This window comes from Centrocercus urophasianus, unplaced genomic scaffold (genome assembly GCF_019232065.1).
Source record: "Centrocercus urophasianus isolate 14NV4802_14NV808 unplaced genomic scaffold, USGS_Curo_1.0 seq_34, whole genome shotgun sequence".
Lineage (NCBI taxonomy): Eukaryota > Metazoa > Chordata > Aves > Galliformes > Phasianidae > Centrocercus > Centrocercus urophasianus.
The window spans coordinates 6,924,281-6,939,197 of record NW_024884911.1 but is presented as its reverse complement, the minus strand read 5'-3'; the positions used below and the strand labels follow the sequence as shown (position 1 = coordinate 6,939,197).

Genomic DNA, 14,917 nt, shown 5'->3' with positions numbered 1-14,917 from the left:
TGTAATCCCTTTCTATGTACCTAAAGCTCAGTTGAAATGAAGGAGGGGAAAAAAAATCTCATAAAGCACCACATTAGTTCTAAAGAGAAATAACATTACTGCTAGTGGCTCTGACCTGAGAGCCCTACACAGAGACAGCCAGGCTCTGGTTATTAAAGGGAGAGGTTTACTGCCTAAGAGCAATGAGAGAGGATTGCTGTTCTAAATAATAAAAGTCATAAAACATTACCGGGCAGAAAGATGCACTCCCACCCCACTGCTTGCCTCGTGAGCCACCAGAAGCCAGGTGCCAGGTGTTGTGGGGCTGACAGCAGCCCAACCCCAGCCAGGGCTCTGCATTCACACCAGCTGGGAGCAGCAGCTTCCCCCTCCCTGTGACACTGCGAGGCTGCAGCGTGGCAGTGGGGACAGGATCAGCCCTGGGCCGCAATGGACTTCACGTTCCCTCAGGAGCAGACAGATACACACGGCTGAGGGCACAGGGAAGGAAACATAGGGCCTGTCTACACCAAGTTACCCTGGAGTTGTGTGGTCAACTTATACAGCCTGCTTCCAGAATTGCTCTCTTGTGAAGACAAGCCCTCTGAGGGGCAACCCCAGCGGTTTTTTTTTCAGGACCTCACCTGCCTGAAACCACACAGCTGCTGACTTCTGTGGTTTGTGATGGAAACGCTCCCGATACATTTGAAAGATGGAACTGAGCACAGAAGTCAGCTGGGAGCAGACAAAACGTAAATCCAAACGTGGAAAAAAAAACTAAGAGCTTTTTTTCAGCCTCCTTCCATTCCACTGCGGGAGCACCAGCAGACCAAGGGACGTCCCAGCCCCACTGGGCTCTGCTGCAGAAATGGCCCTGTGCTGCTGACTGCCCGGCACAGGGCCACGTCCCATCTCCTGGAGACGGATGTGACACAGAGCTGCCTCCCACTGACCTCCCGGCCGCTGCCGCAGTTCTCAGCCATTCCTTCCCTAATGCCTCACCCCACAGAGCACGTTGCTTCCATTCGACAAATAAATATTGAAGCGATGTTATGGGAATAACTGAGAGCACAGCACAGCGGAACTCACACGCTCCCAGAGGAGCAGCAAACGCAGCTTTTTCCTGAGCATGTGGCTGAGGTCCCCGCATGCACTCTGCACACGTCCTGCCAGGGCAGCACTGCTGTGTTTGGCCAAACTGATCTTTCACAGAGCGCAGGAGGTACTGCAGCCTTTGGGCTCCCGGGGCAGCTCACTGCGTCACACTGCCGCACAGAACGCAACACCTTTACTGAGCCATGCAACGGACATGTAATTAAACTTATTAAGGCCTGCCCTTGTTTTCAGACTGCTCTCAGTTTCAGCTGGCAGCAGGATTAATCACACCTGGGAGGACTTCGGCAGCTCTGATCAGATTTCATATTTCTTTTTGCCAGCTGAAGGATGTTCCACCTGTGACACACACCTGGGTACAGCCCTGCGGTGGCTCAGCAGTGCAGCACGGGGCTGGGACAAGGCTGAGTGTGCAACGTGCAGCAGGACATAAGCTGCACAAGCAGCAAAAAGGCTCAACAGCAAGAAATACACTGGGCTCCAAACCACCACCTGAGTTTCAACAAGCAAAAACGTTAGAAAAGCAACTTCTCCCTCCTTCCAAGAGCAGACTGGCACCATCATTTCCCTTCTTTAGGAGCAGTCAACACTTCTATACAAAACACGACCACTTCTCACCACATTAGCCTACACCAGCATCCGTTAACGGCACTGTAGCTGCACACAACGGACACAAACCGGAGGCGCCGTTCGGAGCCCCGAGCCCGCGGTGCGATGGCACTGGGTGCAGCCGAGCAACGCCCCGCAGGGCCCGGCCCAACCGCCCCCAACGGCACCGCAGCTCTCCGCAGCTGGGAGGAGTTTGGGGCGCCGATTTCTGACCGGCACAGCTGCGCTCGGGGTGACACGAGAGGCGGAATCCGAACGAGAAGGAGAAAAGCAAAGCGGGATCTTTCCCTTCGGATTAACCGCGAGCGAAGCGTAGCCGCGATCCCCGTCTGCAGCCGCGGCCCGTTGCCTAAGGCAGCGACCATGTTTTAATAAATAATGATGAAAACAAATTCTTAACACACAGACTCACGGACGGAGCGCTGCTAAAAATAACCGCTCGGCACAGAGGCGCGGGCTGGGATCGGGCTGCAGGCTGCGGGCACAGCGCGGCTCGGCCCCCCGCTCGCAGCCGCAGCGGCCTCCGGCGTCCCCGAGCGCTGCCCCGCGCGGTGCTCAACGGCCGGCCGGGAAGGGGCGACTCCGCTCGAGGCGGTCTCGGGGCCGAGGGGGGGAGACCCGCCCGGACACCGCGACCCCCGCGGCCGTGCCCAAGGCGGCACGGCTCGGAGCCGCGCCGCACACGCGTACACACCCGCGTGCACACACCCGCACACGCCCGCGTATCCACGCACAACCGCTCCCGCCGCGCTGCTCACCCTCCGGGCCCGGCTCCGCCGCGCCGCCCCGCTCCGGCCGCCCCATGCCGCGCTCCCCGCTCCGGTCGCCGCCCCGCCCCGCTCGGCAGCCGCGCCGCTGCCGGGTCGCCGGATTGGCTGCGCTGTAGCTGGGCAGAGCGCCCCGGGCCCGCCGCCCCCGCTCCCCGCCGGCCCCGGGAGCGCTCCGCCGGAGCCCGGGTTGAGTCGGCCCAGCCCGAACGGCCGCTGGGGATGAGCTCGGGCTCGAGCACGGCCGCCCCGCCCCGCGCTGCCCTCCCGCCCCTCCGCGCGCAGCGGGCCCTGCCCCACGGCTCCCGCCCCACGGCTCCGCTCACCGCAGCCCTCCCGGAGCGCCGGTTTGCTTGGGGGGAACCTCGGCGGTTCCGCGAGCCCTGATCTGTGCAAAGCCCGCACCACTGCGCTCCTTCCCCGGCCGCCCCCCCCCGCTGTCCCCAGCGAAGGACGGGCACCGGGCCGGAGGACGCAGCGCCGCCCGGTTCGCCCTGCCCGCACGTTCCTTTCCCCGGTCGGAACGCCGAGGCGGGCACTGACCTCCGCAGCAACGCGATCCACAGCACGCAGGAGCGTTTGCAGCAGCACCCGGCGCGAGCCATGGCCCGCGGGCTCCCGCTCCCACCTGCGGGCTGCGGCCGAGTCTCGGGCGGACCGCGCGGGGCTCTCTGCCCCCGCCGCCCCCGGGGGGGTGAAGTGCGGCCGCCCCGCGGCCCGAGCAGAGGCCGGGCTGCGCCGCATGCTCCTCTCCTGGCCGCCCCGTCCTCACCCCGCCCGCAGCCGGGCTGCCGCTGCCGTCCTGTCGTATTCGTATTCAGGTGCCTCCATTACTCATCAGAACGAAGCGAGGCTATCGAGTAAATGAAAAACCACCACATGGCACCGTCCCCTGGCTGTTATTTATGGCTGCTTCCTTTTCCACTTTTCAAAGGCTACCGTCCACGTCTGCAGCAAACCATCAATCCTCCGGCTCGTGCACCTGGCAGCCGCCGCCGGTCGCCATCGGGGCGAGAAGGACGGCAGGGGGAAGGGTCCCGCGTTAAAAAGATGCCGGAGTGCTTCCCCGGAGCGGTGCGGGTGCAGCGGGGCCCGGGGCCGGGCAGGCACCGCCCCAGCAGCCAGAAGCGAGCAGAGCTGGGGCTGCGGGGTCCCAAAAGCTCGAAGGAAGGGCAGCAATCATGTTGGACACGAATAACGCAGAGCTCTTCTACCACCTAATGTCAGCGGGGTCCTTCTCTCCCTTGCGGGCTGGGCCGCTTCCCCACCGTGCCCACGGGACACCGGGACGGGCATCGCCTCCCACCCCGCAGCCTCAGCCCGGTCCCGCAGGCAGAGCTCCGCACCGAGCACGTGGAGCAGCGCGTGTTGCCGCCCCCCTCTCCCCCCGGCAGCAGTTTGAAGCTCGCTCACCCTTTGCTGGCAGATGCCAGGCACAAAGACAAGCTCGCTGTCCTCGATCTGCTTTTCAAGGCTTCTATAAAGTAGGGCACCAGCATCAACCCAGCGTCGGGTTTTTGATACATGGCTGGAGTAGCCAAAAATAATAACGAGCGGCTTCAGTCAATCGTTTCGCTCTCAAATCTGCAGCAGCAGCACAGGGGTCCTTTGTGCAGCGGAGCAAAAATTCAGGATGTGCCAACCTGGCTCCTGCTCTGCAGCGCCCGGCCGCAGCCCTTGAGCAGAGCCTTTGGGCCGTCACCCCATCCCCAGCCAGCAGCCCCCTGAGGCGCTGCCCTCTTTCCCTTCAGCACAACATCTCCGTCGCTGCAGCAAAGCGTAAGGTCAAGTTACAGTTTTACTGAGCACTTTATCTCTCTGGCAAGGCATAAAAATGCAGAACCTGAACTTTGGAACGAGCCTCACACACGCAGTGGGTGGAGAGCAAAGGCAGCAGGAAAAAAGAACCGAGGTCCTCACTGCAGCCCAGCTCTGGAGTATTTCCTTTTGCACATTTGGACACGTTATTAAGACAGACTGGAAGGAAGCAGCGAGCGCAAATCACGCGTCTCTGGCCTTTAGCAGGAGCCAGATGTGCTGGGAGCAGCGCTGCTGGGCAGCACAAGCTCTGCTCACTGAATACCCCACGTTTCCATTCCTGACATCCCACCCGGTTGGTCTGTTGGTCGGTCTGTCTGTGCACAGCTGCACTTCTGTGTGACACAAACACTGACTGCTGCCCACCGACTGCGCGGTTTTGGCTGACAGCCCCTGGGGCTGTGGGTCTGCCATGAAGGACACTCATTCCCACCCTCTCCATTCTCCTGCGCTTTGAGGCTCACAGGTATCACGGTGCTGCCTTCCTGGCCCTGTGCTTTAAGGCCATGGGGACTCACAGCCTCCTGCCGTGCTCACCTCCCGCAGCCATTAAACCCAGATAGCTCAATTTTATTAGCCGTGAAGCCGGTGCTTTATGGCCACGCTTCTTTCAGCCAGATTCCCTAATGACCTTGAAGAGCAGGAAATGGAAGGGTCGGTGATTATCCAAATTTATTCCAAATTTTAAATCAAAAAAGTTAAAAAAAAAAAAAAAAAAAAAAAAAGAAGCTTAGAAAAAGTTAAAGTCAAGAGGCTGTGGAGGTCCTAAAAAGCGCTGTTTGGGGAATGTTCCAGCCTGCCCTGGTTGTGGCACAGTTGAGCACCACACACTGTAGCTGCACAGCTGGCCACTGTCTCCAGGCTGCTGGAGCTGAGGATCACTGTCAATACGGGCTTCTGCTGAAAACTTTTCAGTCCACGTTCTATAGCTTATGGCACCATCACACCACAGATGCAGTGTACAGATGTGTACAGATTTCGCTGCAATGCCACTCAATCTGCTCTGGGGATGCCCCGCATTCACCAGCACAGCGGTGCTCCCACAGCCCTGCCTGGAGCGTGGCTGTTTGCTCAGGGCTGCTTCAGGACAGCACAAAGCTCATGTGAGGCTGAACAGCCCACATCACCCAGGCCCTGCCGATGACCAAACACCAAGAAAAGTGAACTTATAGGTTATTAAAAGGTTTCTTCACCTTCTTTATTAAAATATGCTTGATGGCCAGAGACAGCACAACTGATGTCAAGCACTTCTGCACAGTCAGGCTCCGTACCCAACAGAACACGGAAGGAACATCAAACCTCTGAGCAATGCTGCCTGGTACTCTGTATTTCATAGCAGCCAGACGGAGCATCTAGGCCGGCCAACTTGTTTCTCTGCTCATAATTTGCTTCACCCTTCTGCTCTCCTGAACAAGCACTGGCCTTTCCTTAGGAATGTAATGCTAATCAGCAGAACCCCACATTCACTGAGACACCATCATCCTTCCTGGAGGTTTCACTACAACGTAACACTGCTATTAGCTGCAGGTTTTTACAAATCTTTTAGTGAAGTCCCATTCCCACAAACATCCAGTATCACCCTGCGCTATTAGTCGTGCTTCAGAGACACCACTTAATGCTCCCAGCAATGTGAGCCAAGAAGTGTCTGCAGGACTCAGGTTTTGAATTTCAAATCCAAACTACAGAAGAAGTGCCAACAGTGCACGGCTCTGAGCCCGACACGCAAATACATCTGAGCATCCAAACAGCACTTTGTTTGCATTCGTCCCTCTAACAACGCTGGCATATATAACGGCCTCAGTTTAACAGTTTCTAATTGACTTTGGAGACTGAATGATGCTGTTAAAAATGAAAATTTTCTAACAAGTTAGGAAAATGTTCTTTAGAAAAAGAAAAAAAAAAAGCTCGAAGAATTTTGAAGTTTGTTCTGACTGTGTATGTTTCATCCAGAGGTGGCACCATGATGTCAAACTAATTCCTCCAATTTGCTGCCTGCCCTGCAGCCAGATAGATGTTAGTGTCTTTTAGGGATATACAACACATCCTTCTCATGGGAACCTGCTTTTCAGATGGAATGAGAGATTCACATGGTCGAAGGTGGTGATTTTTCTGGGGCTCTCAGAGCTGCAGCACCTGCTGGGACAGCGGCCCTTGGAAGGCACAGAATGGCTTTGCCCTGCACACACAGCAGCTGTGCATTCCCTGCTGCAATGGGGATGTGGATGGCAGCAGGAAGGGCTGAGGGCAGTGCCTGGCAGTGGTGCTCCCAGCCCTGTGGCACTGCTAGTGGCTCCGAGCCCCCCACACAGCCGAGGTGTCACCAGCTGCGTGCTCTGCACAGCCGGCTCCAGCCTCTGACATGGACACAGTTGCACCTCACCTCTACACACAGTCACAGCCAACCTGAAAGCATCCCAAACCCCCCAGCAGGAAGACACGCCTGCCTGCAGAGCTGCGCAGTCACACCTGACAGAACCTGACCTCAGGAACAGCCTTCACACCACAAAGCCAACAGGTCCTGCCTGCAGTCCCCGTCGGTCTCAGACTCACAGGAAGAAGGACAGATATCTTTAGAGATCATCTCCCAGTTCTTATTGCTCTCCCTGCATTTGTCACTCCACCAAGGCTGAGCTGTTTCTCCCCAGAGGCTGGGACAGCCCCTGCAGCCCCACAGCTCCCAGCCCCACAGCTCCCTGTATCCTGGCCAGGCCCCTCGTGCTGTCCCTGTCTCCCTGTGCAGGGTCCCTTTGCACGGCTGGGATGGATGCACTGCATTGCTTCCCCAACTCATCTTTATAAGCACCAGCATCATCACCGTGTACTTCATGCAATGCCAGGGGTAGCTCCTTCCAGACCTGATGTACAAATGGTTATTCAAACTTACAAAATGTGAAAAACTCCTAACGAGTAAAAATCCTGGCACTGTCCTAAATTAAATTGCTGCCACAGCCAACCAGGGGTACGTGGATAAGCACGGAGCCAAGCCTGCACGCAGCCCTTATCCACAGCCCACACCTGCTGCTCCCTCCCGAAAGTTAAACTAATGAACACAGCGCACAGCCTAGAGTATTTCAGATACGGAAAAGGTCAGAGCAAAGACTCTGGAGTGAAGAACAGATTGAACTGTGTTCATAAATGACAGCCCCATTTTAAACCTGAAGTTATTTTTTCAATAAATTAGGACAAGTGAGCTTTCCTCCAACTCGGATAATGCATCTCCCCCTGGATACAGACCGGAAGAGGGCACGCACATGCAGGAATCAATGCTAATGCTTTGAAAGATTAATCTCTGAAAACTACTTCAATGGACTAGAAATGATTTCATACAAATCTCTGTATAGCAAGAGCAGATAAAGCATCACAGTGACAGCGAGAGCACGCAGACTGAAAGGAAGGAAGGCGCGGTGCTCTCACTGTGCCACTCTGTGCCCATTTCCCAGCACTGGATACAGGCTGTGACACTGTGCCACTGCTGCCAGCAGCTCTGAGGAGCCAGCTGTGAGTGCACAGGCAGGAGGGCAGGGCCTGGCTTCCCGAAGGTGGGAGCACGGGCTGCTCTGCGTCCAAGGAGATCCACAGCTTGTGGTTTCAAAACGCAGTCAGGACGGTACTCTGCAGAGGAGGGAGGACCTGGCTCTCATCAAAGCCAAGGAGAGTGCACTGAGGGCTCTGAACGTGTTTGCAACTGTGGGTGTCTCCATGGAGCGTGCCTTTTGGCACCTGGCAGGACAGAACTAGCCACGGGGCCAGCAAGATACACACGTCTAAATCAGACCTCTGAAGTACAAAGTCTCAGTCTGTGAGTAATGTCACTAACAGAGGAGCAGCGCGGCTGCTCTGGAGCTGCAGCCCTGCCTCCTGCCCGCCACTCAGGGCTGTGCCGTGGTGGGGACACACATCAGCTCCCATGTGCCCCCCAGGCCAGAGAGCAGACAGGGCTGGAGAGATCTCATCTTCCCTCAGAGAGATGAAAGCTGAAATCTACATTTGTTCTCAGCTGTCTTCTTAAGGAGTTGTATGTGATAACAAAAGCTAACACGTATAACAACCTCCCACCACCATTACCAACATATGGAGAACACAGTACCTCCGTCCCCTTCTGCAGGCAGCAGCCCAGGGCAGCAGGATGACCCAGGCATCTCTGCGGGCTGGGGTGGGATGGGAGCACAGCCAGGCCTGATCCCCAGCTCAGAAGCTGCACAGAACAATTTCCTTTTATAACCAAGTTATTTTGAATCTATCTGGTTAGACACATGCAAAGCACTGACACAGATGCACTGAAACTGGTTTGATCCTTGTCCGAACAGGATTAACTTGCCTTGGTTATTAACTAAATTAAACTCTAGCTCATTTTCATTGCAAAAATGGCTCTTTTTTCACATGCTGTGTCAGTGTGTAATTTTTACAGGGAGAATCTGGGAGGTCTTCCCCTTGCAGCAGGTACAGCACACAGCCCCTGCACTCACCATGCCCCAGGTAATGGGGAGGCACAGCTGTGCCATCTCACCTGCAGTTTTACCTCATCCTCAGCATATAAACCTTAGGCCATTAGCTTTTGCTGGTAACAAGAACAGTTAAAACCATTTAGAAACTACACTGAGAGCCTGAGCTGTGTAATGGCACTGAGTTCAGAACAGTGTGGTTCACAGAGCCATGCTTTGCTGCAGGCAGAGTGTGGGTTCTGCTCCCAGCCCTGGCTCTGCCCACCCGCTCCCTGTACCAGCTTTGCTGTGTGGCTCCCCAGCTCTGATGGGTTACATCTGCTCAGCAGAAAACCAACATTTCTATTTTACTGTCTTCCAAGAGAATTCAAAACATTTCTAGCCTTAAATTTTGATCTGGAAATGTGGGGTTTGGGTTTTGTTGTTGCATTTTATTTCTTAAAACACTGACTCTACCAATTCTTGTTCTTCCAGCCAGCAGCCCTCTCCCCACCCTCAGAACTGCTGCTGTGTCAGTGCCACGAAACCACTCTGTCTTCCTGTGACAGATGCTAAGCTTAGCCCCAATCCCTGGGAGCAGACAGGCCCTGTATATGCACTCATTAACAAAATTGCAATCCTCCTGAGCTCCTGAGGCCGCACTGATTGCACCACTACAGCTAACCCAGTTGATGGCCAGGGCATGTGGGCAGGGAGCACAAGCAAGCTCTTCCAGAATGGGCAGTGAAGTGCATAATGCTACGGTGGTTCTGAGCCCAAACGGCCCAAAGCACCATGCAGAGCTCTGCAGGTTCCTCCCCTACCCGCAGTGCCCTTGCTTTGCCCTGACCAGCCCAGCACAGCCTGCTGATCGGATCCCAGAGCTCCCCAAGCACTGCAGTGGTGGTGTGGCTCAGCTCACCTGGCAGTGCTCCGTGCCTCCTCCCCTCCCGGCCTGAAGGGCTTCATGAACCATTTTGGCTGATCAAAACTGAAAGCAGCAGGTTAGCTCCCAAATGACAACAGTGCTGTAAACATCGGGAAGCAAAGTCCAGCCCAGCCCAGCTGGCCCCAGCTGCCTCTCGCTTGCCATCACAAACAAGAGCCACAAGCCACTGCTATCAGCAGGAAGCACAAAATCCTAAAATGGCCTCGAAACACAACTGGAGCCATTTAAAAAACACATGCAGTGTAGTCAAAGCTGCCCCGTGTCCTTCCCTGGCCAGGCCTGAAGCCCGACCACTGCCAGGCACTGCAGATGGAGCTCCCCAGGCACTGAGCGGGCTTCACACTGCAGAGCTAGAGGCAAAAAGCTCCATCTTCCCACTGCCAGCCCTCTGCAGTTACTTCTCCCTGTCTGTGCTGCGTCTGTAGCTCTCTGCCTCGTTCTCCCACCTAATGCAATTGCTGTGAGCTCCATGGAGCCGAGCACACACACAGGATGGTCCCGCAGGGGGATCACGTGCTGCCCGATGCTCCAGGCCTGGCTGCAAGGCTGTGCGCATGGCTGCAGCGCTGGGCTTTCTTTCCATTAGGAAACCATCAGCTTGTCAACAGGAATGACACAGACAGACCGTGGCTGCTGATGAGAAGCTGGGCACAATCGGTGACTGAGTCACTCCATAACCTCTGGTCAGATCCCGTTTACAGAGCGTGAGGACAGCAAGTCAAACTGCTGGGCTTCATTCAGCATGCAAGGGGTGGGACATGCAAAGCGCTGATACAAAGCAGACTTCAGAGAAATGAAAACAACTGCCAAGCGAGAAAAACGTTCCGTGATTTCTTCACCTCTCCTCTGGATGCTCAGGAAGGCGCAGCTGATGTGGCTCTGTGTGGCTGCCATGGGGCCATCGGGGGTGACACAGCCCAGCGCTCCCCGGGATGAGGGCTGGGTTAAGCGCTCTGCGCTCCCCAACCCGCGCGCTTCTGCAGAACCCAGCAGTGCCAACAGCTGCCATGCAGCAGACACACAGCTTTGGAGAAGCTGCCAAGCATCTCCTCACAATATGGTTTGCAAAGGATTGGATTTTTAGTTCTTTTTTTTTTATTTTAATAATGAGATTAGAACTGGTAGAAGTGTCCCCCTGGTTTCCGTACGGGCTGCTGCAACAAGCAGCCTGCTGTCTGGACAGCACAGCTTCCAAAGCCTAAACGTTCCTCCCTATGTTTCATTAATTTAGCAAAACTGCTTGGAAAGATGAATCATTTTACTCCCCTTATGTTTTCATTTTAGCAACAAGCAATGTAATTGTCTTGTCTAAAGGAAAATAGAACTGGAAGGAAACTCGGGGAGGAAACCCACAGGCACATTCCAAGTGCACGGCTGTGACACATCACTCAGAGCCTAACGTGGGCCATCTTCCTGGCCACAAGGATGCAGTGAAGTACAGAATGTTTAATCTAAGGCTGAGCACATTGTCTGGAAGAAGCCATTAAAACCTGCTCTGGGCTGATGTGTAATCGCTGATACAGTCTTGGCCTATCTTTGACACGTGCCTTCCCTGTAACGTCTCATAATTTAAGGAACAAAAATGCTTTTGAATGCTTTTGACTGTAGAAATGTGAAAGCAGCTTCTTCTAAAAGCCAGTGAGATCCCAAGTGGGGCCAGGAAGCCACTTGAGTTGTGCACCATAAACATTTCCATGATGCAAATTAATAAGTCTCTCTGAGGCTTGGGAAGTGTGCCACATGCAGCATTTCTGAGGCCATTGCTCTTTTATCTAAGTTGTTTTCTTCCTTTCTCCTTGCCTCACTCCCTGACAGGTTTGAAATTTTCAGCATCACAACTGCAGCCCGGCTTGTTGAGCTGCACATCAAGAGAGGTTTATACGTACGTGAGAAATGCAAACAGAGACAAAAATAGTTATTAACTCACTTTTAGAATACTGAGCAAATAAGATGGGTGTGCTCCAGCAAAGGAAGGGGCTCCAACCATCGCTGCCCACATCGCGCAGTGCTGCTGCCTGCAGGGCTGCCCCTTGCACAGCCCTCTGTTGCCCAGGGCCATGGGAGCAGTGCCCACCCCAGGGCCCACCCAGGGACTCCCACCTGCCTACAGCCACACGGCCTGGCTCTCACTGAGATCCAAACTGTTCCTCAGAGGCCATCCCAGCTTGCTGCAAGCACTGCCAAGGAGGAGGGAGCAGCAATGTGACCAAATGAGACCGCCTTGGATTGCCACTCCTCCCTTGCTTTGCACCATTCACTCTGGCAAGTATCTGAGGTAGAACGCGCAAGAGTTTCTCTCCATGCCAGTAAATGTTAGAGGAGAAGCTGGAAAATGGCGCTGGGTGACAAGGCAGAGTGCAGCAAGGTGCTGGGGCGAGACCTGCAGCCGTGGCCAGCAGAGAGCAGTGCCAACAGTGCACACTGACAGCCATGCATGCACAGCTCTGCAGTGCTGGTGCCACGCTTGGGAGAGATTTTAGCTAAGCACGGGAAGAGCAGGCCCAGCCCAGGTGCTCACCTGCTGCACGGAATGTACCTGTGACGTCAAAATGCACCTTACTACAATCAGAGACCTTCAGACCTCACTGTAAGGATGCTAAAACGCTCCAGCTACTTCAGCAATTACTGCAACATATTTTCAGGCAGTTTTTAAGGGCATTAGTGAGATAAAATGAAGAAAAGAAATATTGCCTTTAAAAGGAATGTTAAACATGCACCTTATCATCTAGCCACTTTATTTTAATGAGGTTTGCTTTACTTCTCCTGGTATTTGCTTTGTCACGCAGTGCAAGTCTCTGAGTGTTTCCACAGGCACCAATGACTTTGCAGGGCTGTGTGGGCAACACTGCAGCTCTCGTGCCCCAGCTCGCTAGGCAATGAAGCCACAGCTTTCACTGCACAAAGCTGTGAGTCCTGCAGATCAGAGGCGTTAGGAAGGAGCTGTGTGCCCATCCCTGAAGTGGGAATGCAGCTACAGGGTTTTATTTATGGGGATATTAAATATGCAACAATCATTCCCCAACATCAGAGTAATAAACATCCCTGCTCCATCTGATCTGAAATCAGCAAGCGTGCTTCTCGCGTTCACAGAGAGAGAGACACAATGCTAAATTATTTATGCTTTGTATATGAACAAATATAGAGAAATAAGTTAATTTGGTACAATTCAGCAGAGCAGATTCAGCAGAGCAGATTCAGGGCAGATTATTGTACACCCTTCAGTCAGACCACACTCCTTTCTGTAAACAATTGTTTCTCCTCCAGAGAAGTGGGTTAAAGAATGCTAATTAAGGAATGGGCAGAAACATTTCTGAGAAGTTTTATTTAGATCTGACTACATGTGGAGCGTTGCCACCCCTTCAGATCAACAGCATTCACTGAGATATAACAGCAGAAGAAGTGGAAGAAAAAAGGAAATAGAGCCATTCTGCTCCTCTTAGCACTTCTCCCTATCACCAGTCACACTCAGCACATCTCCTTAAGCCAGTGTCTGTCCACCCCAGCTGTGCGATGTACACTGCTGCCCCATTATTATAGAGTGGAAATAACATTGCAGGTGGCAGCCAGCAGTCACCAGGATGTCACAGGGACTATAAAACGCCGTGTCCAAACACTGGGCATTTCTGGGGACAGGCAGCAGCTGCAGCACCTGCTCTGTGCCCACGTGGCAACTTTCAGCTCTGCCAGAGCAGTCCCAACCCAGGCATGGACAGGTCTCTGAGCACTGTCACTGCCTGTGACACGGGCTGGGGGTTACAGGGCAGTGGGTGACACAGCGGCAGAGCCAAGACGCTGCTCCCAGTGCAGCCCCTGCCTGCAGGACGAGGCAAGTCATTGCAAGGACAGCCCCCCAAAATGGAAATCCAGTGTTTTCATTGTACCTGCTCTGGTTTCTTTATGTTTTATTCAACATTTTCCTGCCTGTATAAAAGGCTGTAAATAACAGCAGGTTAATGAACTCTTATTATAATCGTTATGGCTACTAAGCAGGGAGGGCTGTGAAGTTTCGGGGCTGTGCAACCCTGCAGTGCTACAGAACCAGCAACCTTCATTCCCAGCCCCTGCATCAAAAGCACGGGAGAAGTTCTCCAAACTGGGCCCTGATGGCAGCCCTGTGTCCCAGCACTGATGGATATTAAGCACCCCAGAAAACTCAGCCATTAAATTAATTAAAGATACTCCACAGCTGCACGGAGACCTTCCTACTCTTCATATAAATGCAGGATTGCTATTACCCCTTCCATGCTGCCCAGAGGCTTATGGCAGTATTAGCCAAGGGTTTGCTGTACGCCACAGTCTCTTCCATTCTGACAGGAAGGGAAATCCTGCTGTGGTGCAGCTGCAGGAGGAATAACAGGAATTCTGGGACAGAAATCCCTTTGAGACCGATTTCTCAGCAGCCACAACAAGCCCTCTGTTACACACGTGTGCGTGCATGTGATGGTGAAGGGGATGAGATGAGAAAGAAGGGATGAAAACCATCCTTCAATTTCTCAAGAGTTTAACTTAAATCCTTCATTCTGAGCATAAGACCCAAATCAGGCTCAAGGAAAGAAAAACTTAATTAATCAGAGGTAGCCAAGTTCAAAGGGCGGTTGGGGTCAGCTTTAGGGCTCCTTCATTTTGGGGCTGCAGGGTCTGTGGGTAATCCCTGCCTGCTGCCAATGACAGCTACAGGTGCCTGCTATGTGCTGACAGCAATTAAATACAAAGGTCTCCTTTCCTTCCACTCATCTTTTTAAAGCTGAATGTTGGCACTGAAATGTACCTGAGGTCCACATACAGCACAAGGATTTAGAATCACGCTCAGCCCAGTGGCACTGTGCGCAGTTCCCTGCGGGCCCCTGGGGCATAGAAGAGATGGGTGGATGTCACTGCAGGTCATAGAACCATAGAATGACCTGGGTTGAAAAAGACCATAGTTTCAGTTTCAACCCCCCTGCTATGTGCAAGGTCACCAGCCACCAGACCGGGCTGCCCAGAGCCACATCCAGCCTGGCCCTGAATGCCTCCAGGGGCGATGCACCCAGGTCATGCTCAGTGTGCTCATCCCAGGACAGGGCTGGGCCAGCAGGGCTGCACACCGCACAGCATGGGTGGGAGAAAGGTGAGAGCTGCTGGGGCTACAGAGCAGTGCTGGTGGAACATCGACTGAAATTGGCTGTGAATGGATTCAGATTGAAAACCAGGAGAGGGCTTCCAACCAGCAGAGAAGTGAAATTTGGGGTTGGCCTTCCAGAGGGGGAGACTGCAGGAGCAAA

The 14,917-nt window shown here is 54.0% G+C and overlaps 1 protein-coding gene across 5 annotated transcripts in view; it reads right to left on the bottom strand.

The window, feature by feature from the left end:
- Positions 1-14,917, bottom strand: part of LOC122166731 (DAB2 interacting protein) — an 89,841-nt gene that overhangs the window by 39,489 nt on the left and 35,435 nt on the right. Inside the window, exon 1 of one of the 5 annotated variants that reach the window (XM_042830726.1) lies at positions 9,630-9,708. The exons of 2 other annotated variants lie outside the window; for them this stretch is intronic. In XM_042830726.1, the coding sequence (XP_042686660.1) occupies positions 9,630-9,676 (47 nt within the window). In that variant the 5' untranslated portion in view covers positions 9,677-9,708. Of the gene's footprint in view, positions 1-2,459; positions 2,494-3,881; positions 4,252-9,629; positions 9,709-14,917 lie in introns of those variants that run through there. 2 more of the 5 variants (XM_042830725.1, XM_042830727.1) reach the window with 2 other exon arrangements.